This window comes from Armigeres subalbatus, chromosome 2, assembly GCF_024139115.2.
Source record: "Armigeres subalbatus isolate Guangzhou_Male chromosome 2, GZ_Asu_2, whole genome shotgun sequence".
NCBI lineage: Eukaryota > Metazoa > Arthropoda > Insecta > Diptera > Culicidae > Armigeres > Armigeres subalbatus.
In genome coordinates this window covers 185,748,421-185,772,246 of record NC_085140.1, presented here as the reverse complement: position 1 = coordinate 185,772,246, position 23,826 = coordinate 185,748,421, and the positions used below count along the sequence as shown (strand labels likewise).

General features: G+C 39.2%; 2 protein-coding genes across 3 annotated transcripts in view; one reads left to right on the top strand and one right to left on the bottom strand.

Moving 5' to 3' along the window:
- LOC134215618 (titin-like) overlaps nucleotides 1–23,826 on the bottom strand; it is a 53,149-nt gene that overhangs the window by 4,352 nt on the left and 24,971 nt on the right. The gene's annotated exons all lie outside the window — the stretch shown is intronic.
- LOC134215617 (uncharacterized) overlaps nucleotides 1,821–23,826 on the top strand; it is a 33,158-nt gene continuing 11,152 nt past the window's right edge. Inside the window, exons 1-3 of one of the 2 annotated variants that reach the window (XM_062694765.1) lie at nucleotides 1,821–1,964; nucleotides 11,009–11,391; nucleotides 20,561–21,176. In XM_062694765.1, the coding sequence (XP_062550749.1) occupies nucleotides 11,019–11,391; nucleotides 20,561–21,153 (966 nt within the window). In that variant the 5' untranslated portion in view covers nucleotides 1,821–1,964; nucleotides 11,009–11,018 and the 3' untranslated portion in view covers nucleotides 21,154–21,176. Of the gene's footprint in view, nucleotides 1,965–11,008; nucleotides 11,392–20,560; nucleotides 21,177–23,826 lie in introns of those variants that run through there. The other variant, XM_062694764.1, reaches the window with a different exon arrangement.

Genomic DNA, 23,826 nt, shown 5'->3' with positions numbered 1-23,826 from the left:
AAAGCCCACTGGCGTTCCTGGGTGAGGGGAAGGGAAAAAAGGCCTTTTCGGCAGTGAGTTTTCCTCCAGCTAGTGTCAAACAGTACAGCGACCGATTGATTTTTGCACACCGACAAGCCGCCATTAACGAGCGTGGAAAGCTGGATTCGCGAAGTCGAAGCAAAATTATTCACACAAACAATGACAGTTATTTATGGGTTTTTACAGTAGAGCAACAAAGAAAAGGAGATGGCGGCCATGTTTCACTCAAACTCTGACAGATAGCAATGGGATTTTCCATAGGAGGGAAGAGCAGAATTTGCTTCGACTTCGCGAATAACCATCTCCTCTCATCTGTTCACCTCCACCTCCCTTCCGTTACTCCTGCTTGTCTCCTTTCTATAAACCGAGGGGTTTACTTTTAGATTGTGTCATTCAAATTTTGAATTTAATTTCAGAGGTTCCCAAATATTTTACAGTAAGTTTTTTTTATCTACTAACAATAATATTCCTAATTGTTTCCCATTCTAATTACAGTAGCCGTTCGATAACTGCAAAATGTTTACTTTTCAGTTAACGAATGCCGTTCGCGAGGTCGTTCGATAACTGCAACGCATTCTAGACGTCAAACGGTTGTCAATCGACGTCAGATGCAATAAAAGTGCATCTAAATGTGCAGCGCAATGCAGCTGTCATTGAGTTCGACATCAGTTTGAAGTTTAGCGGTCCGATAACTGCAAAACTGTTGCAACCTGAGACGAGACCTGCAAAGACGGCTTCTTTTTCCTTGTTTTGACACTTGTTCTTCTTTTCATCACAGTTGATCATCGATTCTCAACTGTTTCCTTGAGTGTTTCACCTAAATCCCGGGTAGAATCTTCTGAGCGCAATAAAAGTGTTTGCAATTTACGGATTTATAATCTTATTTTTAAAGAGATTTTCCTATCGGGAATCAAACACGTATTCATAACTGTGCAATATTAAGCTGTCCGGCTATTCTGGAATACTTTTCAAAGTGAAAAAGTACTCGTAAAACAAAATCATTCGGAATACTTTTTGAGGGATACCAATACTTTCACACAAAAAGGTGCTGGTTGCATCTGACAATTCGTGACAGCGTTTGCTGGTTGCAGATGAAGTTACATTTTTTCCTCTTTGCAAGTCCCGTCCCAGGTTGCAACTATCGAATTGCAGTTAAAAAGCATTGCAGTTAAATGACTTGCAGTTATCGAACGTCTACTGTAGTTTATAGATATCCAGCTTTCCACGCTAGGTAATGGCGGCTTGTCGGTGTGTAAAAATCAATCGGTCACTGTACTGTTTGACACTAGCTGGAGGAAAGCCCACTGGCATTCCTGGGTGAGGGGAAGGAAAAAAAGGCCTTTTCGCCAGTGGGTTTTCCTCCAGCTAGTGTCAAAAAGTACAGTGACCGACTGATTTTCACACACCGACAAGCCGCCATTACCAAGCGTGGATAGCTGGATAGTTCTTAGAAGTCATATTTTTGTTTTGCAATAATTCTTTTAGAATTTAAATTTATTAAGGCTATTCACTGTTGACGATTCTGTCGGTAACACATTTACACCAAAAAAATCAACCAACATTATTTTCCGTGCATCAAGTGATTTGACTTTTGTGGAACCACTTTCCGACGGTCGACCATCGGATCCTCGTTAGAATTTTTCTTTCTTCTCGCAATAACCACGGCAGCCACGGTTTTGCTGAATCTGGGTAATTTTGACATAATTCTGGGTAGATCTAGGTTAGCGTAGTGATATACCCATATAAATAAACCAATTTGGTCAAATTTGATTTTGAGTGTGTCGGTCAAAAGGCCTTTTCTCAAACTGGCAACACGGAACATGTCAAAACAAAACAGTCCGCGTAAAAACGGTAAAAACCGAAGCGGAAGTTGCATCGTTCGCATTTTCTCAGAAGTTTCTGAACGTGGCTCTGTGTCGCATAAAATCGTGAATTTTGCAAAGGTAAGAAGTGTTGAATTGCATATTTATATCCATTGTTCTGGATTCCATAGTTGAATTATCACTTGCATTATTTGGTTAGAAGATCAATGCTAACATTACTAAAACAGGAATAATGGGTTTTGGGCATATCCATCAATTTGTAATTTTTACTGGGAACGATAAACCTTTAGTAACTAAAGGGTTATCGTTCCCAGTAAAAATTACAAAATGATGGATATGCCCAACCCAACTGTTAACTAGTCCTGTCCAATGAGCAGCTCGAAGTTGTTCCCGTCATGCTTGCTCTTTATTGTCAGCAATGCCCATTCGTTTGTTTTTTTTTTTTTTTTCTTTGGAAAGACAAACAAAGAAAAAAACCCAGATCAATCCACCTAGCGTTGGTAGTGCCTTTCTCGCGCATTAAAATAATAAGAAAAACACATAAGAGAGGTCGAAATAGCACTTTAGGGGGATAGATTTCACTTTTTCCATCAATTTATATGCATTTGCGGTCACTTGAATGCATTGCTGCAAACTTAAAAAAAAAAAAAATTTTCGTTTTTGAAAAAAAAAATCCCAAGGGGGGACCCTTGGCAGAAAAACAATGTTTTTTCAATAACTTTGGAACGCAATGACCGATCGGGCCAATTTTCAATAGGAAACAACTAGACCGCAATCCGCGTCGACTTGTTGCGAGCAAATCGAATAATGCTAAGTACCAAAAAGTGTGTCTCACATTTTTGTACACACACACACATACAGACATCACCTCAATTCGTCGAACTGAGTCGATTGGTATATAACACTATGGGTCTCCGAGCCTTCTATCAAAAGTTCGGTTTTGGAGTGATCCTATAGCCTTTACGTATACTTTGTATACGAGAAAGGCAAAAAACAAATGGGCATGCGAGGGATAGGAATAACTTCGAGCTGCTCATTGGACAGCATTACTGTTTACACCAGAGTCTATTATATATAGAGTTACGCAAAGAGTGAAGCCAAATCTACCTATTGAACTGTCAAACCGTCTATACCTATCGAGCAAAGTAAACAAATGCTTGTTGGTAAGGCGGAAGTATTGTTATCGCCTAATGAAAAAGATATTTTAGTTACTAGATAAAGATTGTCGCTTCGGTTCCCTTTGTTCTGCTGTCCGAAACATGTGTGGTACATACCTGTCAAATCGTATGGATTTTCCTTCTTTGACATTTAGCTCCCCTATCCTCGCCAGCAAAAGATGTTCCGGACAGCGACGACAGCGACAATCTTTATCTAGTAACTAAAATATCTTTTCCTAATGATTATTATGGCGAATTAAAACGCATGAATTGAAATGTATTAGATTTGTTCTAGAAACAGCTTCAAAAAACTTCAATACACCCCCCAATAAAGAAGCAACAAGAAACTCACGTGTTTGCACTCTGTGGGTGACTTGGTTATCGAATTAAAAAGCTTTAGCAGTGAACACTCCCGTGAAGTCACTTTAAGGGTTGAACAAAAATTAAAGTTGCGAACAGAATAACAAGAAGATCGTTCAGAATAAGTCAAGACAAAATTTTCAAAACGACTTATCTGCTTTTGTAAACAAAGATTGAAACGAAGATTTGACGAATCTGATAGCTCTCCCACGCAAACCAACACCTTCAACAGGTAACGGAAACCTTCAGCTACCTATTGGTGATGTTGGTTTGCGTGGGAGAGCTATCAAATTCGTCAAATCGTCGTTTGAATCTTTGTTTACAAAAGCAGATAAGTCGTTTTGAAAATTTTGTCTTGAAGTGTAAGAAGATCCTCTTTGCGCAACTATATCTCGCGTGATTTTTGAAAACGTCGTAAGTCCAAAAGAGAGGCTCTCTTTGTTTACTTTCTCTTTCGATTATTACAAAGCCATACTAATATTTACATTGGATTTTCCAGTACCGATCTGAAGAAAATAGCTTTGTCTAGTGCGCTGAGGTGAAAATATTGCAACAAATTTTAAACTAGCCTTGATATTAACAAAAGAGAGCGTAATGAAAGAGAGTCTCTCATTTGGACTTACGACGTTTTCAAAAATCACGCGAGATATAATAGACTCTGGTTTACACTTATCGGGTTAATCCTTTATGGAACGTACACACGGTCAAGCAGTTTGACCAACATTGACTCCACCTCGCTTATTCAAACATCCATCAAGTTTTGCCAACAGCGGCACGAACAATCAATTTATTCGACCAACGATATCACACACGAACGACCGAAGCGCCAACTTGAGCACCAACCATCAAAAAATATATGGGGGTTTGTGCAACTTCACTACAAATGCTCAAACATGTTCGGCGAACCTTGACTCCACCCCGACAACTCAAACCAAAATCAAACCGTTTTAATTTTTCCCAACCGAGTCGCCAACTTTTCAAATGGTTGGTCGAACAACTTCACACACGTTCAAACAAGGCAGCAACCGAAGCGTTTTCTTGGGGGCGGAGTCAATGTTCGTCAAACTGCTTGACTGGTGTGTACGTTGCATTATAAGGCAGTGGCAACTATATTGCCACCAACCAATTATATTTTTTTCTATTTATTAACAAGACTACTTATAATTTCCCATGTAGTGGCTTTATTTGCTTCCTAGTAACACTCCAGATAAATTTGAGCCACAAAAAAAATTAAATGTCAATTTGAGAACAGTTTTTTACGAACAGATCTTAAGTTTCGAGTGGAAGAAGGATTTTCAGTTATAATTCGTTAAAAAAAAACAACATATATTTTTTCCCGTTGGTATTAACAGGCTTGACAAAACTCCTCACCCTCGCTAGAGTCAAATAAAATCATCATCAGCAAAATGCTGCCTTTGCATCCTCACAATTGAGCGGAAGCGTAAAAAAGCAGAGGTACAAAAACGCAGAGTGAGGAAAAGCAAATTAAAAACACATGTGAGTGAGGCGTCGGGCGAAAGAGCATTCATTGAGCCTCCGGAGCGCCGCTTTGTATGTGAAAAAATCTTGGAGGTTGTTTTGAGTGTGAGTGTAAGTGAGTGACGCACCACAAGAAAAAGATGAACAGATAGACTCGCTCTTGTTTTGCGAAGCACAAGCTCGGGTTTAATGATGCACAATGTTGTGAGTTTTGATGCTTATTTCTGCTCCTCAAAAAAACTCTTGCTCTTGCTCATTTTCTACTCGGCGAGGAGTTTTTGGCAAGCCTGGGTATTAATTATTTTGAATCTCCTGTGTTAGATTATTACGTGATTAGCGTGAAAAAGCTTTTCCTTTCTGTATAGGGTAGAATACGGCATTGGCAGGGTGCGACCGTTGTTGGCACCCTCAACAATATTTGCGTTTTCCAAACAAACATACAAACATACACTATTTATGAACATAATTTTGATTCAATCACACAATTTCAAGTCTAAGCTTTCATTTGAATAAATTGTTTGTGTAATAGTAGCAAGATTTGATGAGTTAATCACCGAAACACATTTGCACCTACGAAATCCTTGCCGTTTTGCATTGCCAAAGAAAGCAGCGCACGAAAAGCAAACTGTTACTTACTTTTTGGATCGCCTGTTTCTCCTCTTAATTGCGTATGACACGACAAATTAAGTACGTATACTACTTTTTACACTTTATCACCACTTGATTATCACCACAAAGAGCAAATTTATGCAATATTTGCTCTATGTTTCACTAAATAAAATCGGGACTGTTTGTTTTCTTTGACAGCAGCAAACTTCGGAGTAGAGCGAGAGAATGTGTTTGTGAGCATATCAAACACACGCTAAAAAATACCACGCACAATTCTATATCATTTGATTTTAGCAAACTGCGAACAAAATATCCGGCGTTGCATTTATTTTGAATAAGTGTTAAAATACGAATGCTTCTATTCAGATTTTTACGCAGACCATGAATTATATCAATAGGATAGCAACACCGTATATATTTAAACCCTTATGTGGCTGACAGGACCGTTTTCCTTTTGCATCTTCAATACTTTCCAAGCTCATCAAAAAAAATCATAACCATTCCCGTTCCTACATAGCGCATTTCAACCATAAATAAATGCCTACTTTTAGGGTATTATCTATTATTCAACTGTAGTGTAAGAATGGGGTGGCTCCAGCGGCTAGATAGGATAGTGCTGCCCATTATTCAACATAATATTATGAAGACTCGCGAATATATTGTTAATATACTATACTACCAGAATCGACGTGCTTCGTTTCACCTAAAATTGATTAATTATATTTTTTTTACATTATTTAAAAGACGGTTAACCCTTTATAAGGCAGACGAATCTAAACAATAAATTAACAAAAACAACAATAGGACACAATGTTGACATGGTATTAAACTCAAATGTATGTTTGTTATACATTAAACAGTTCAGAAACATTGAAAAATTGGTGGCAATATAGTTGCCACTGCCCGCGAAGCGGGACAACATTGGTGGCAATATAGTTGCCATTGCCCGGCAAGCGGGAAAACAGGCAACAACAAAAATATAAAAAGATTTTTAAAAATTTGGTTTTACGTAGAACCAGTCAAATCAAGGTACGTTACATTTTTTGGTGAAGAGTCCTAGTCAGAAAACGCATTATAAGTGAAAAAAATTTTTTTCGCGTTTTTTCTCCCAAGGGGGGACCCTTGGGAAAAAAACACAATTTCGTCAAAAATCCAAAAAACCAAATATACAGAAAGGCAAAGCTTTTTCACGCTAATCACGTAGTAATCTAACACAGGAGATTCAAATTAATTGATACCAACGGGAAAAAATATATCTTTGTCGTTTTTTTAACGAATTATAACTGAAAATCCTTCTTCCACTCGAAACTTACAAATTTTTTATGGCTCAAATTCATCTGGGGTGTTACTAGGAAGCAAATAAAGTCACTACATGTGATATAATAAGTAGAGCTCTTGTTAATAAGCTTGAGCTTGAGCTTGAGCTTGATTGACTGCTCGTAGTTGCTACTCCATTATGACCAGATCAGCTGTTCTTGCACAGGGAACCAACAGATGTTTGCTTGGGACTAGCACACATCTTCAATGTACAAGTACTGGTGATCTCATTTGTTAGGTCATACTGGCGCCTGCCACGTCAGAATGCAAGTCAATGTAGGGAAGGGGGAGGAAATGATGATGCAATCACTCGCCCACTGCAAGCCGAATATACCTCTGCACTTGCCACGAGTTCATGCGGAATTTGTTGGAATTTCTGGGTTAGGTTGGAGAGGCAGAGGTCCGTTTTGGTTAACGAGCTGCCAATGTGATAGATAGGAGAAGGTAACTGATGGAATTTTTAATTGGATGTAGGAAACGAGCTCTATAGTTCATTTCCAATTCTAGCAGATTACTGTTAGAATACTCAAGTTGAAGGTATAGCATTGAAATGGAAACGGTATGGAAGTCCATTTCCAGTTCTAGCGATTGCTAGAACATGAGAAATATAGAGGAAGATACAAAGTAGGAGAATGGAACGGACCTGGGATTGAACCCACGACCTCCTGCGTATGAGGCAGAAGCAGTAGCCATATGACTACCAAGCCCGCTTAATAAGTAGAGCTCTTGTTAATAAATAGAAAAACATATTATTTGTTGGTGGCAATATAGCTGCCACTGCCTTGAAGGGTTAAGTATTCGAAATTAGTAAATTTTCGATTAAAGCAGAAATTTGTACTTTATTTATATGGGAGTCCCCCTTCCAGCAGAGGAAGGGTCTAATACCATCATAAGAATCTTCATCGTTCCCAAAAACCTCTACATACAAATGTTCAAGCCGTTTCCTAGTCTATAAGGGCAGACAGACAAAAATTCATTCTTATGTATATAGATTTGGTTTTACGTAGTTTACGTCGAGCGGTCGTGTCATGTACACAACCACTATGTTTTTTTTTTATGAAAAAAACATATCATGTAAAAACCGCAAAGAGCAAGTTGTATATTTGAAACTGGTTGATAGACTTTTACTTACGCGTGTAGACTCTAAGGCATTACAAAAGACAAAAGATGTAAATCTTGGCAGCGGACAAAAAGCATATAAATTTCCTTCTCCAAAATGGCCAACTTTATTCAAATAGTTTTAAAAAGGTAAAAGTTATGAAAATGTCAATATCTGGGTACACGGGTACCCTATCTGCCATTCACGTCTGTTTTTGTTGGCCGCATAAGGGTTAAAATTGTTTTACAATGTGTTTAAATGCTTTTGCCTATCTATCTACAAGACATGAAATTGATGCCAAGGCTAAAAATTAATGTTTTGTTTTAATCCAGTTTTGATAAACAATAAAGTTTGTTCCAAAATTGAGTGACGCGAGATGAGCGTGCGGTCGATTAATATGAATGAATTTCACTACTGGAGGATATAAACAACTAGCATTTGGCACCAATACATTACCAGTTTTCTACTTCCATGTCTAGTTGCTAAAGGGAGCAAATTCATTGCTGATAATAGAAATTGCTATGCCAATAGAAGAAATGTTGACCTGTTACTTTATATTTAATTTACTGAGTTTGTGGTAAAAGCTGTTATATTTAGTATTCACCAATCATCAAAGAAAGAGCATACAAATGTATACCAGTACAGTTTAACCTGTGTTTTAGTGTAATTATTCATTATTTTTATCATTCAATTTGGCGAATGTCTTAGACTGCCAAGAATAGGTATTTTCCCCTATTTGGTTTTTGGATTTTTGACAAAATTGTCCCCGTTTGGGTACCAGAGCGCAATTTTTTTTCACTTATAATGCGTTTTCCGACTAGGACTCTTTACCAAAAAATGTAACGTGCCTTGATTTGACTGGTTTTATGTTAAACTTAATTTTTAAAAATCTTTTATTTATTTTTGTCGTTGCCTGTTTTCCCGCTTGCCGGGCAGTGTTGTCAGGTGGTCCAGGTGGATGTCATCCTTATCTCGCACAATGGGTTTGTTTTGCAGCCGACATTGCGCGACTGGTCCCCACTGACATTTCTGGATCCCAATGGGAATCAAAGATGTTGGTAAACAACACAAATACTACCATACATTTTACTTTGAGATGTTGGCTGCAAAAACATGGCGTCGTGCCAGGTGGCTGATGTCCCGCTTGCCGGGCAGTGGCAACTATATTGCCACCAATGTTCTCCCGCTTGACGGGCAGTGGCAAATATATTGCCACCAATTTTTCAAAGTTTCTGAACATACATTTGAGTTTAATACCATGTCAACATTGTGTCCTATTGTTGTTTTTGTTAATTTATTGTTTAGATTCGTCTGCCTTAAAAAGGGTTAAGTATAAGCATTATTTTTAAATTATTATTACGAGGAATGGTTAACAATAATGTAAAAGGGTTATAAACTGAAAAACGTACTCTGGCAATCTTACTTACTTGTACTTGAAATATTGATTTTAAGATGGTGTGGTTTAAACTCAAATTTCTCATAATTTCGTGGTTGCACAATTTAAGGTTTAAAATTTATATTTCTCGTTCAGCCTAAATTGATATTTACCAAGGGGCTGTCCATATACCACGTGGACAGTTTAGGGGGAGGGGTGTGTGGCAAATGTCCACGGTTCATACAATTTTTTGAAAATTTATATGAGCAGTTGTCCACGCTGGGGGATGGGGGTATATTAAACTGACCAAAACTTGGCCACGTGGTATATGGACAGCCCCCAATGTTTTTACTAAACTGCAGCTTTTCTACATTAATAATTAGAGGAGATTCACAGGAATTATGACCGACTGGATATAAAACTTTGGATATAGGGGAACTGATCCTTGAATTCATACACACTTAAATTATTTTGTAGACCTCGGCAAAATTTTTGCCGAGATTCCAACAGCCGAGATCTTGGTAATATTTTTTACTGAAATTCGGTAATTTCTTTACCGAAATTTCGTCAATATTTTGCCAAAATTCGGCAAAGTTGATTTTTTGGTAAAAATTTTACCGAAATTCGTCGAAATTATTACCAATATCTCGGCTGTTGGATTCTCGGCAATCGGTAAACTTAGAATTTTAAGTGTGTACCATGTACCCAAATCAATACCATTCGAAAACAAAGAATTGGTGCGCCAATTGTTTTGTTTCTTATTTTTGTGATTTTTTTCAGCAGTGAGCACGCCGGATAACAACAAAACACGACACAAATTGAGCCTAAATTGCCTGTTTTGCGAATGTTATTGATATAGGAGCATGTTATTAATAATGGAACAGATACCCTATGTCAGCTAGAGGCGGTATTGCCAATTGTAATAGGGACAAGGTCAACTCCAAGATTAATAATCTTAAATGCATTTACAAAATCATCAAAATGATGGTTTTAGTCGTGAATATTAGATTTAGGTTAATTCAGATATTGTCATAAAGCCGGAAACCAAAAAATCAACATAGAATAAGACATTTTCAGGCGAAACATGGTTTGTACATAATCCCTAGAAGTGCAAAAAATGTTTCATCCGTTCTGAATAAATTCAGCACAATTTTGATATAATATTTGATCTTTGCTCGTCTGGCCCCGAGAGGTTGGCCATATCGTCCCATATAGTAAATATAAGCATCATGAAAACACTTTTTTTAAATTGGTTTATAAGATACTGAAACTTCATTTTAATCAGCGTTTATTGATACTTATGTCAAAGACAAGGCAAATGGGTTTCTTGGACAAATCAACTGAATTCAGAGGAGTTTCACTATTTTACAAGGATTACCGCTTAAGGTGGCCAACTTGCCCAACTTTCCCCTACAGTGGCAAAAGTTAGGGGGTGATTTGTGGCAGAAGGGGGAGGGGGGCCAAAAAAAAACTATAAATATTTACTTCTTTCTTTTTTTGAAATTAATCTAGAATTAACACTTCAATAAAATTTGAAAGAAAATTACAGGTGCAAGTGAGATTTTTTTTTCCATTTTCACTAATTTTGTTTAAACTAGTCACAACGGATCTGATTAGGTTCATTCTGATCACTGTACAATTTTTCAAGAGCCTAAAAAGCAACATCAGTAAATTTAAGTAGACTACGGATACCTCCGTAAAATCTATGCTTTTCCGTTTTTTTACGAACTTTGGTATGACTACTCTACAATATACATATTTATTTCAGCTGACGCAATATGGCTGGCCCAAATTACGGTATGCCTGCATTCCATAGATACACTATGGCGGATCTACGACCCACCATGCCGGATCCTCGCTGTGATCCTCAGTTTCCACTGGCAAACTATTGGCCGGTTTACTTGGGCAACTTCTGGTGTGACGTCTACCAACAGCACGCAGCCAGGATTCAGGAATACTTCGGCTCCAAAGGACTGCTTGTGCGAATGGTTTTTGGTCGGAACCCGGCCTGCGACCCGTATTTCTACGAACAGCGGCGGTGCAATTGTTACGATTTCCTCGTATATTTTGTTTCCCGCCAGGATGCCGAAAATGCGGTTTACTATTGCAATCGGGAAATGTACTACGGCCATCGTTTGAACGTTCTGTCAGGTGAGTAAAAGCTAAGAACTACATTCTGAGAAAAAAAATATGTAAACGGCGTTTCTCCTGGTTTCCCCCGGCTTTGTTTATGCGTAGTTTTTACTCGATTAGTATAACCTCCGTATCCTCTCTGTGTAATGATTTAATCTTAAATTGATTACTTTTGACGTAAGATTATGTCCATCGAAAATATAGGAGGGTCCCTCTACAGATTCAAATTTGAGACCGTTACGAAAAGTGGTCAAGAAGCTTAGGTAATAGGTATCTTAGCAATCTTCCATACGATTTCGGAGATTTTTTGTTTTTTTTTTTTGTTTATAGCCTCTTCATCTATTTTCTCTATTTTGAGCTTATTTTCATTTTCTCGAATATTTTATCACCTCATTAAGCTATCTTAGTGGTAATGGGATGAATACGATCCAACAACAAAAGGCAATTGCGGATCAACTACGCTCATTCATATTCTCTTTTCTCAAGCACGTGCTTTCTGTTGCAGCCCACAGTATCGAAATGTGTTTGTTTACCAGCCGATGATTGCTACAACGACTCGAATTGATAGCGTATGGCTATTGCGTCTAAGTGTAGTAGCGCTCGACTTGGTCCCGCAGACTGAAAGGACAATATGTGACGGATGGCCGTCATGTTCCCACCGGTTGACATTGGATTGGATTTTTTTTACATATTTAATACACATTCTATCTATCTAGGAGAGATCAGCTATGATGGTGATATTTGAGGCTATGGCTTCAGTCTTCTTGTGCTCAAAAACTGGTTTTACGTTTTTATCCGACGTTACGGTTACATATATTGTACCTTTATCAAGGAGTTAATTAAATCCCGTTTTATTTTACTACTAGCAGACCCGACGAACTTCGTTTCGCCTAAAATTGTTTTATTCTCTGATTAGATCTTGAGTTATGAAGAAATTGGTGTTTCATTTGTATGGGAGACCACCCCCCCCCCCCCTTCCAAAGCGGGGAAGGGCAGGCCTGGTAGCGGGTCACTTTTTAGTGACTTGGTCACTTTTTTCGGGCAAGTCACTAAAAATTCTCTTTTTTCGACCTCAAGTCACTAAAGTCACTTTTTCTCGCAAAAAGTCACTATTTTCAACTATTTTGAAACTATTGACTATAGGGGCAGTAGGGGCAATATGAACATACGGGGCAATATGAGCCACCCTCATTTTGAGCTTATTGACAAGTTTTATCATGTAAAAGTTATATGATCTTTAAGAGGATGCTCCACATATGCATCAACGTGAAAACCGCATTAAAATTCAATTCAAACATGAAAATACACTTGAAAATGTAAATTTTTGCTGCATAGGCAAAAAAAATTAAAACTCGAGTTTTTCTAACAAAAAAATTTTCTTGTCGGAATTGATTTTTTTTCTCAGTGTCAAGGAGTGCCAGTGGATTTAACATATACATACATATATTTAAATATTCCTGTACAGTCAAGCAGAGTACAATATTTAGGTCGTAACTATTCGCAACGGATAAAAATACACTGAAAATAATTTCGACAAGAAAAAGTTTTTGTTAGAAAAACTTTTTTCCCTTAAAAGTGTCAAGCTTGCGATGTATGGACGGTTGGTAGGGAACATAATCACCTATCTTGAGACACAATTTCATACAAATCAAAAAAAGCGTTTTTTCGCAAATCGAGTTTTAATTTTTGAAACTGTTGAAACTGATTTTTTTTTTCAGTGTAGGGCTCAATTTGAATTGTTTCCGATATCTTTATTAGAAACTTTGACTGATTTTGCGATAGTCACCCATATAACATTTTTTGTAGGATGCGTCGTTTTTAATTGTATCCATTTGAAAAAATCAATAAAAAAATTTGGCCTTTTTCAAAAGATAGTCTGGATCAAATTGGTAAAACTTAGTTAGAGCCATTCTCAAATACGGCCCATACAAATTTCAGAACCCTCCCATACAAAATACGCTACGAGAGGGTGGGTGGGGCTTTCAGCCCCAGGTCCATTTTAGCGTTATGTAATTTGTGAATGAACCCTTAATTTAACTATAGATTTATCCAATTTATCAATTAAAAACGACGTCAGTCCAATCAAACGACAACAAAATCAATCAATAACGGTGCTCACCTGCACTTTTGACAGCTGACCGACCTGATGCTCTTTATGGCTCTCAGCTTGTGGTTGTCAATCTGGGTGTCACGCTTACCGAAGGTACTCACGTGTCAGCTTCTACATGTCACGATGCGCTTGCAGTGATTGTCAGTAAAGAACATCGTTTAAAAGCGTGGTGGTTTTTGTTTTCATATCTGATCATCTGGTGATGGTCACGACATTTTGCAAGACTGATTACAAGAATATTATCATATATGTAAGATTCATTACGGAAAAATTACAACAGCGCATTATGCGATTGAAACAGAAAAAATGATGATTAACTAATTGAAATGTGGCTGCTCAAACGGTGAAGAGTGACAAATCGGTTCAGTCCGCTGTTGTGCGGTTTTTTAATTTTATTTGGTATGGAATACTCACAACTGTTGTAGGAATATCATATTCTTCAATATTACGATACTTTTTTCGTTTAAATAAACGTTTTGGATGGGTGGCCCATACTGCCCCAAATGGTGGCTCATATTGCCCCGTATAGTCGGGAACACACATTGAAATCAATACATTTTCAAAAGTGCATTCCAACAATTTCCAAACGCATTTTTCGTCATTCATCGAAGTAATATGAAAGGTAACATTCTCTAGTATAAGTCAACTACATTTAAACGATGTTCTTTTGAGTTTTTCGGCGCTTTTCGGAACGATTTCCTTAGGTGGCCCATATTGCCCCGATCACCCCTATTTGAATGAAGCTTTATATATAAGTCGGATGATGCTTTGTTCATGGCGGAAATGAAATTACGGATCTTGGAAAAATGATCGCTCTGAAACTTCGCCAGCCATTTTACTCGCTGCTCTTATTGACATTTCACCAGTAGCTAATTGACCTTTCCCGTCAAAAATTTGCTCAATCGATTCTTTATTTTATTTTAAGTCAACTTTCCCAAAGAACCCATATTTTTTGACGCCTCTAAATATGTTTTTAAAATTTAAAGCAAAATATTTCAAAAGTGTTGTTTTTCAAGATTGGGCTAAAATTCGCCTGATTTTGAACGAACAGCCGCTGAATTTTTCAGACCGGTTTATACGTGCAGTATTTTTTCAACTTTTGTTTTGGATTTTTAAAATAGTTAGAAGCTTGAGAGAGAGTTGAAAGACCTTGACCTTAAATAAGCCAAAGAATCGATTGAGACAATAAAAATAAGATATTTTAGTTACTAGATAAAGATTGTCGCTGTCGTCGCTGTCCGGAAAATCTTTTGCTGGCGAGGATAGGGGAGCTAAATGTCAAAGAAGGAAAATCTATACGATTTGACAGCTTGGTACCCAACATGTTCCGGACAGCAGAACAAAGGGAACCGAAGCGACAATCTTTATCTAGTAACTAAAATATCTTTTCAATAAAACGAGATGCAATTTTTGACGGGAAAGGATATAGATATTATATCAAGGGGATAAAGTCTCCTTAATTTTGAAGATTGCATGCGCTGAGAAACATCGAATCATTGTAGCGAATTGCGGTAGTTTGCCGAAGATTGAATAGTTTGGTGTGATAAAGAATGATTGTATCTTGCACCAGACGCAACAATCACGGTTGTAACTATTGAGTTATTAGTGAAGTTATGTATGATTCTCAGCGCGTGATATTTTGGAAAAATAAAAATATTTATTTTCAAATCGAAATAATGATAATTGCATCTATGATTGTACTGCAATCGAATTGAAAGGCGATAATTTAAATATGTGAGGGATCCCCAAAGTAAGAACAGCCGTTTTCCCCTCCCAACATCCACTTCGATCAATATTTTGGAATTTTTCAAAATATATTATGATGATAATTTATTCATTTCAAATAGCATAAATGTAAAAGATTCCAATCGTGTTATTTTTAGATTTTGTTAGATTCGTTAAATTTTGATTACTTTTGAATTTGAAGATGAGCTCGACGGTCCTGTATTATAAGCAGGAGGTCAAGCGTTATATCCCAGGTTCATTCATTTATCTAGTTAACATCTAAACAGATAACACTGAATCAACAATTTGACGCCACAATGCACGGTTCGAGGCAGCATCTCTCCATCCTCGGATACGCCCCACGCTCGCCAAGTCGTTCTGCACCTGGTATGCCCATCTCGCTCATTGCGCTCCACGCCGTCTCGTACCTGCCGGATCGGAAGCGAACACCATCTTTGCAGGGTTGCTGTCCGGCATTCTTGCAACATGTCCTGCCCATCGTACCCTTCCGGCTTTAGCTACCTTCTGGATACTGGGTTCGCCGTAGAGTTGGGCGAGCTCATGGTTCATTCTTCGCCGCCACACACCGTCTTCTTGCACACCGCCAAAGATGGTCCTAAGCACCCGTCTCTCGAATACTCCGAGTGCTTTTCAACCCGTTATTTTGCATTATCTCTACAGAAAATCTCGGTTTTAAGCTATCATAATTTCTGCTTTTATTGAAATGTTCGAGAATCTAATTATGATTACAAAATTAGCATCGTATTCTCGGAAATATCAGAGCATGCAAGCCAAATGATTCTTGTCATATTGTGTTTGGGTTCTGACAAAGGCTTGTTGCATAGTGCGTTTGTCAGTAACAAACTCTGTTGACGACAAATGGTATATTGTTAGGCGTTACTCGAATATTGATTCCCTGTACATGACACATTTGGTGCGGTGGCGAATCTTTTTCGACCGCAGTTTCTTCTGGAGCCCGTAGTAGGCCCGACTTCCACAGATGATGCGCCTTCGTATTTCACGACTAACGTTATTGTCAGCCGTTAGCAAGGATCCGAGGTAGACGAATTCCTCGACCACCTCGAAGGTATCCCCGTCTATCGTAACACTGCTTCCCAGGCGGGCCCTGTCGCGCTCGGTTCCGCCCACAAGCATGTCTTTGACGCATTCACCACCAGTCCAACTTTTGTTGCTTCACGTTTCAGGCGGGTGTACAGTTCTGCCACCTTTGCAAATGTTCGGCCGACAATGTCCATGTCATCCGCGAAGCAAATAAATTGACTGGATCTGTTGAAAATCGTACCCCGGCTGTTACATCCGGCTCTCCGCATGACACCTTCTAGCACAATGTTGAACAACAGGCACGAAAGTCCATCACCTTGTCTTAGGGGCAAGCCAGAGTAAACGCGACATGCGATGCGACGCGACGCGACAGTGCAATTTGACAGCCTGTTGATAATGATTGTTATTCTTTTACGTGAGTCGCGTCGCGTCGCATCGCTCGTCGCGTTTACTCTGGCTTGCCCCTTAGTCCCCGGCGCGATTCAAACGAACTGGAGTGTTCGCCCGAAATCTTCACACAGTTTTGCACACCATCCACCGTTGCTTTGATCAGTCTGGTAAGCTTCCCAGGAAAGCTGTTCTCGTCCATAATTTTCCATAGCTCTACGCTGTCTATACTGTCGTATGCCGCCTTGAAATCAACGAACAGATGGTGCGTTGGGACCTGATATTCACGGCATTTTTGAAGGATTTGCCGTACAGTAAAGATCTGGTCCGTTGTCGAGCGGCCGTCAACGAAGCCGGCTTGATAACTTCCCACGAACTCGTTCACTAATGGTGACAGACGACGGAAGATGATCTGGGATATCACTTTGTAGGCGGCATTAAGGATGGTGATCGCTCGAAAGTTCTCACACTCCAGTTTGTCGCCTTTCTTGTAGATGGGGCATATAACCCCTTCCTTCCACTCCTCCGGTAGCTGTTCGGTTTCCCAGATTCTGACTATCAGTTTGAACAGGCAAGTGGCCAGCTTTTCCGGGCCCATCTTGATGAGCTCAGCTCCGATACCATCCTTACCAGCTGCTTTATTGGTCTTTAGCTGTTGAATGGCATCCTTAACTTCCCTCAAGGTGGGGGCTGGTTGGCTTCCATCGTCCGCTGAACTGACGTAGTCATCTCCTCCGCTGCCTTGACTTTCACTGCCTGTACTCTCAGCGCCATTCAGATGTTCCTCGTAGTGCTGCTTCCACCTTTCGATCACCACACGTTCGTCCGTCAAGATGCTCCCATCCTTATCCCGGCACATTTCGGCTCGCGGCACGAAGCCTTTGCGGGATGCGTTGAGCTTCTGATAGAACTTGCGTGTATCTTGAGAACGGCACAGCTGTTCCATCTCCTCGCACTCCGCTTCTTCCAGGCGGCGTTTCTTCTCCTGAAAAAGGCGGGTCTGCTGTCTCCGCTTCCGTCTGTAACGTTCCACGTTCTGCCGGGTACCTTGCTGCAGCGCGACCGCCCGCGCTGCGTCCTTCTCCTCCAGAATCTGTCTGCACTCTTCGTCGAACCAATCGTTCCGTCGACTTCGACCCATATACCCGAAGTTGTTCTCCGCTGCGTCGTTAATGGCTGCTTTGACTGTATTCCAGCAGTCCTCAAGAGGGGCCCCATCGAGCTCACCCTCTTCCGGCAACGCTGCCTCGAGATGCTGCGCGTATGCAGTGGCGACATCAGGTTGCTTCAGTCGCTCTAGGTCGTACCGCGGCGGTCGTCGGTACCGAACATTGTTGATGACGGATAGTTTTGGGCGCAGTTTAACCATCACCAGATAGTGGTCAGAGTCGATGTTAGCGCCACGATATGTCCTGACGTCGATAATGTCGGAGCAGTGCCGTCCATCAATCAGAACGTGGTCGATTTGTGATTCTGTCTGCAGTGGTGATCTCCAGGTGTACCGATACGGGAGGCTGTGTTGGAAGTAAGTGCTGCGAATGGCCATATTCTTGGAGGCGGCGAAATCAATTAGTCGTTATCCCAGGTTCGTTGTAACTGAATTTTCATAATTTTTGTTCGTTTTCTACCAAAACGATCCGTACTGATGGTACTTTCGCACTAAAAATTCCAAAAACTTCCTAAAACTATAGCAAATCTGTATATTTCTTAAGTAGGTGTTCAGCTAATCCATTGATCGTAACTTTCACTCATTCTCACGAGAAGAGATTGTTCATTCACGCCGATTTTTTGCCTACAAATCATTTTCGGGGAAGAAAAACAGGTCTTATGAGTGATAGATAACCATGTTTCGCTCACTTCCAGTGGCGCAAACGTTTGATTTACTCGCAGCACTACTCACAGTTTTTATTAGTCCTACTTTTGACTGATATTTAGTGAAATTTCCTTAGGATAAAAAGAGAGGGCAAAAGTTAGCGATGCGCGATTTCTTTTCTAAGAATGGTGATTGAAAGATGGTTTCCGCTACAAATTACGAAAAAAATTCTCCCTCGACCCAAAAACGCCTAATTTCGTCTCATCGAAATTGCAACTGAAACTGATAGTCACTATTTGGTCACTTTTTCTGCAACTGAAAGTCACTATTTGGTCCCTTTTTTCGTCAACTTTGGTCACTAAAGTCACTATTTTGAGCGGCATTGGTCGCTACCAGCCCTGGAAGGGTCTCAAACTATTTTAATAACCTTCCCCGGCCCCGAAAACCTCTGCATACAAAATTTTCACGCCGATCGGTTCAGTAGTTTCCGAATCTATAAGGTTCAGACAGAAAGATAATAATACAGCATGGAAACTATATCAGGCGGATAGCTACTTCCTGTAAGTTGTACGATTTGATTAAATTTTGCATTTCCCTAAATGTGCAAAGTATGATGCGTGCACGGTATTTGGGCTGAAACCCCCATATGTAAACTTCAAATCAAATGCGCCAGCTGAAATTTTCAGAGATTGATTTTCTCACCCAAAGGCACAATCCCAATCCATATCAATTGATTTTCAATCAATTGCCTTATGAAAATTGGCCACAAGGAATCGGTATGAATTTCAATATGTTGCCTTTCATTTGAAAAAAAGTGAAGTGCGGCAGACTGGGTTCGAACCATGGACGTCGGGGTCGGGAGGCCGGTATGTAGACCACACGCCCATCGACGCTTGGTTACTCGGGAAGATAACTGCGTATAAGAAGCACTGTTGGTGGAATAATCTGTCGAAGATTCATAAGGCGCCAGTTATTAATTTCGTTAGTCCAGTTCGCTGAGTGATTTAATATTCTACACTTTACATAATCCTACGTTCAATTGGCGGTCGTGGCTCGGACACAACCCTCTACGTTTTGATGTTGTAACAGTGCGATGAAAGTTGGAAGATGCACAATTTGATGGAGCTCTATAATCCACCATAGGAAAAAAGGTTAATTGTCGGATTTATTAACTTAGTTGCAATTGTGTCTTTTTCGTTCATTGTTCCAAATATTGATTTGGTTTGGTTATGACTTTTGAGCCCATAGTAAGATTTGACCCATTCTAAATAGTATCAGTATGGAACAATGAGACAGGGTTCCCCATTTAATGAAGCTTGTTGCGAGCGAATCGGTTGGGTAGAAGTTACTAACATAAACAGACATCAACTGAGTTCATCGAACTCAGTTCCAAATCGACTTGTTTACTTTTTTCACCCATAAGAGTCAAGCAAAAAGTTCAAATGATGCCAGTATTATTTCCAAGATATCACACCTTTTCATACGTTGCCTTTTCGACAGTTTTTCACTCCGCCGGTCTCTAGTTATAGGGTTGTTATTACATAACACTATTAGTCGCTGGCTCTACTATAAAAAGTTTGTTTTTGTCGTGATGCTTTTACAATAAGTTAAATACACAACACTCTTAACTATTGGTAATTTATCATCGGCCGATCCTTCGGCCCGGTCCCTCTTTAGCCTAGCGGTAAGACGCGCAACTGCAAAGCAAGAACATGCTGAGGGTGGCTGGGTTCGATTCCCGGTGATGGTCTAGGCAATTTTCGAATTGGAAATTGTCTTGATTTCCCTGGACATAAAAGTATCATCGTGTTAGCATCATGATATACGAATGCAAGAATAATATCATGGCTTAGAAACCTCGCAGTTAATAACTGTGGAAATGCTGAATGAACACTGCTGCTGCGAGGTGGAACTGTCCCAGTGGGGGATGTAATGCCAATAAGAAGGAGAAGAAGATTTCTGTTGGACGCTCTCTCCTATTATGTCAACCCATTATTTCACAGCAGTGGTAATTAGACTTTTTCAAACTGTTTAAATAATTACAACATCATTCAAAACCGTTGATCTGCATATTGCTCTAACTTTTGCAGGACGCACGCCCGAGTTCTTCAACATAACGAAAAGCGTTAAATACACGCTCGTACAACCACGAAGGTTGGAGATTGCTGAACAAGCCTTCGAGCGATACATCTACAACATCTGCAGGGCCCGAACGAGATGCATACTGAAGCACTCCGATGAAGTTATCCTCGTTGAATATTGCTCGACTCAAGATCGCACAATGGCCCTCAGATACTGCAAGATAGCAGTCCCAGAACTTGTCGCTCTGAATCAAATGAAGCAACGCTTTCTGGAACGTGACGTCGTGAGGGAGCTCATGGTGTGTATCCAATCAAATCCTGCGTTCATAAATATGCAAACGCCCGGAAGCGTATTGCACGCCCTTCTCAACGGATATTTACCTCAGAACACCATGAGCTGGAAGACCCTCAGCAAGGTCCCCTCGATTCAAAAGATTCGTGTTTTTGGCAGGGGAATTAAGAGAAAATCTTCATATCAACGAGTCTATACCCAAGCCAAGCAGATGTTTGGAGTGGATGTTGACAAACAAAACATTTTCTCGGAGGAAGTACGAGAGCTCAAGAAGAAGAGAAAATATGACATCAAAATGGAACAATACTAAATAACTATTGATGGTTGTGAATACTTACTTTGATTCCTTATTTTTCATTATCTCACTGACTTTGTATTCAAGTGGGTTATAGAAACATTAGTTTTGTTTGTAACAAAATGTCAATAATAAGAACAAACTTGTCGTATGGCGACATAATAATAATTTAAATACTGAATTCAAACATATAATTCTTGCAGTGAATTACATTGATAAAATAAAAGAATAAATATTTCATTTTGTGCAAAGATGGACCCGGGGGGAAACATTTATGTAGGGTGACGGGAGGGAATGTTAGTCCTGGATGTAGCCTTGGCTCATCACGCAAATCAATGGATATTCTAGCGATAATACGTCAATTTGTAGGGAGATATTTATTATTTACCACTGCTTCTTTTAAAATAGTATAAAATATATTTGAACCGCCGTTTGTTTGAGAAACCAAAATGAAAAAAAAAGTTCTGGAATATATTTTTTCGTTTGTTTGTGAAACTACATATGTGCACGCACTTTGAAAAGCAATTACAGAGTACTGCTTGCAGTTTTCGCACTGGAAGTGCCTCAGGGTGTTGAGTTTTACCAAAAACTATTGATCTGTATCGAAGAAATAGAAAAATACGGTGCCAATTTGTTTCAAGACCAGTTTTTGTTAAGAAAATTATTTTGAGCTTGTAACTAGATGTAACTAGATAAGTACCTAGATAAATTATTATACCTACGCATAGTATAAATAGTGTAAGTTGCGATCATTTTCTTCAAGTCGAGTCAAGTACGAGACACTGAAGACGGCCTTACTGTTGAGGTCGAAATACGTATCTGTCAAGATACAATTAAGTGGTGGAATTCAATGGGATGGTATAAACTCGTCTTATGACAAGGGCAGTTTTTGTTGTTTTCTCGAAATTATGTAAAAAGGATATTATTATTATGCAGTTTCTCAAACAAACTTCGCGCAACATATGATTACCTACGGCTTATAAACCAAAACCATGATTTTTTCTAGCGTAAACGAATAATTTGTAAATGATTGTTCATGCTAGGTAAAACTCCGTTTTTGATATCTCTTAAGAAACACATTTATTGCTATTTTGAGTAAGCGTCTCATGAACCATCTACACCGATTGTATGTCATACCCCAGAAACCCATTGCCCAGAAAGTGATTCCCCAGAAATTAATTCCCCTGAATGCACTACTCCCCAGAAAACCATTCCCCAGAATACCATAATCCCCAGAAATAAATTCCCCAGAATGCCCCTATCCCTCGAAAGACATTTTCCAGAATGCCTCCATCCCCCGAAAGACATTCCCCAGAATGTCCTAATCCCCAGAATACCATACCCCAGAATGCACCATTTCGTAGCTTAGACTAAATACTTCGTAATTGCTTCATCCCGGGCAAATGCGTACTTTTAAAGAAGGAGTCATCTACTCTTTTGCCTTATTCCGGGCAAATACATACTTTTAAAGAAGGAGTCATCTACTCTTTTGCTTCATCCCGGGCAAATGCGTACTTTTAAAGAAGGAGTCATTTACTCTTCTGCCTTTTTTCCTGGCAAATGCATACTTTTGAAGAAGTAGTTATCTACTCGTTTGCCTTTTTCCGGGCAAACGCATACTTTTAAAGAAAAAGTCATCTCCTCTTTTGCATTATCCCGGGCAAATGCGTGCTTTTAAAGAAGGAGTCATCTACTCTTTTGCATTATCCCGGGCAAATGCGTACTTTAAAAAAAATGAGTGATTTACTCTTTTACCTTTTCCGGGCAAATGCATACTTTTGAAGAAGTAGTTATCTACTCGTTTGCCTTTTTCCGGGCAAACGCATACTTTTAAAGAAGGAGTCATCTACTCTTTTGTCTTATTCCAGGTATATACATACTTCTAAAAATGAAAATCATATATTCTTACGATCCATTGCATTTCATACTCTTTTCAACGATTATGCCAAATGGTCATTATGTCAAACGGCTTTATGCCAAATGGCATTATGTCATATGGGCTTCCCCCAATATGAACAACGAGTATATTGGACTATATGCTCCTTCCTATTATATGTGAGCCCTAACAAACATATCAAATGGGCTCCATTCCGGGCAAATACGTGCTTTAAAATAAGGCAGCATATGTCGTTTTGCCTTATTCCGGGCAAATGCGTACTTCAATATAAGTGTTTTTGCATAGAAATATAGTATCTAGTATTTTTAATTTATAGAAATGACAGCGAAAAACATAGTTTCTTAGACTGATACCTTTTTCTGGGGAACGGGTCATTCTGGGTTTTTGGTTTCTGGGGAATGAGTCATTCTGGTTTTTTTTTCTGGGGAATGGGTCATTCTGGGGATTTCTTTTCCGGGAAATTGTGCATTCTGGGGAATATCATTCTGGAGAATAGGTCGTTCTGGGAAATGGAATTCTGGGAAATACCATTCTGGGGAACTGATTCTGGGGATTGGTATTCTGGGCATTGACATACAACCATCTACACCATAGCAGTTTTTAAGTCCTTTGTTTGGCTCTTTATATAGTTTATTTAGAAAATCTAACTTCAAGTTAATTTAAAATGTACCTATTCTTACTAGGTTTTCAATATACAGCATAGCAGAACTGCTCTGGCTAACATATCTAAACAAATTCGATGATTACTAACTATGAGCAAACGGCTTAAAAACCAGACGTGTTACCAGTAA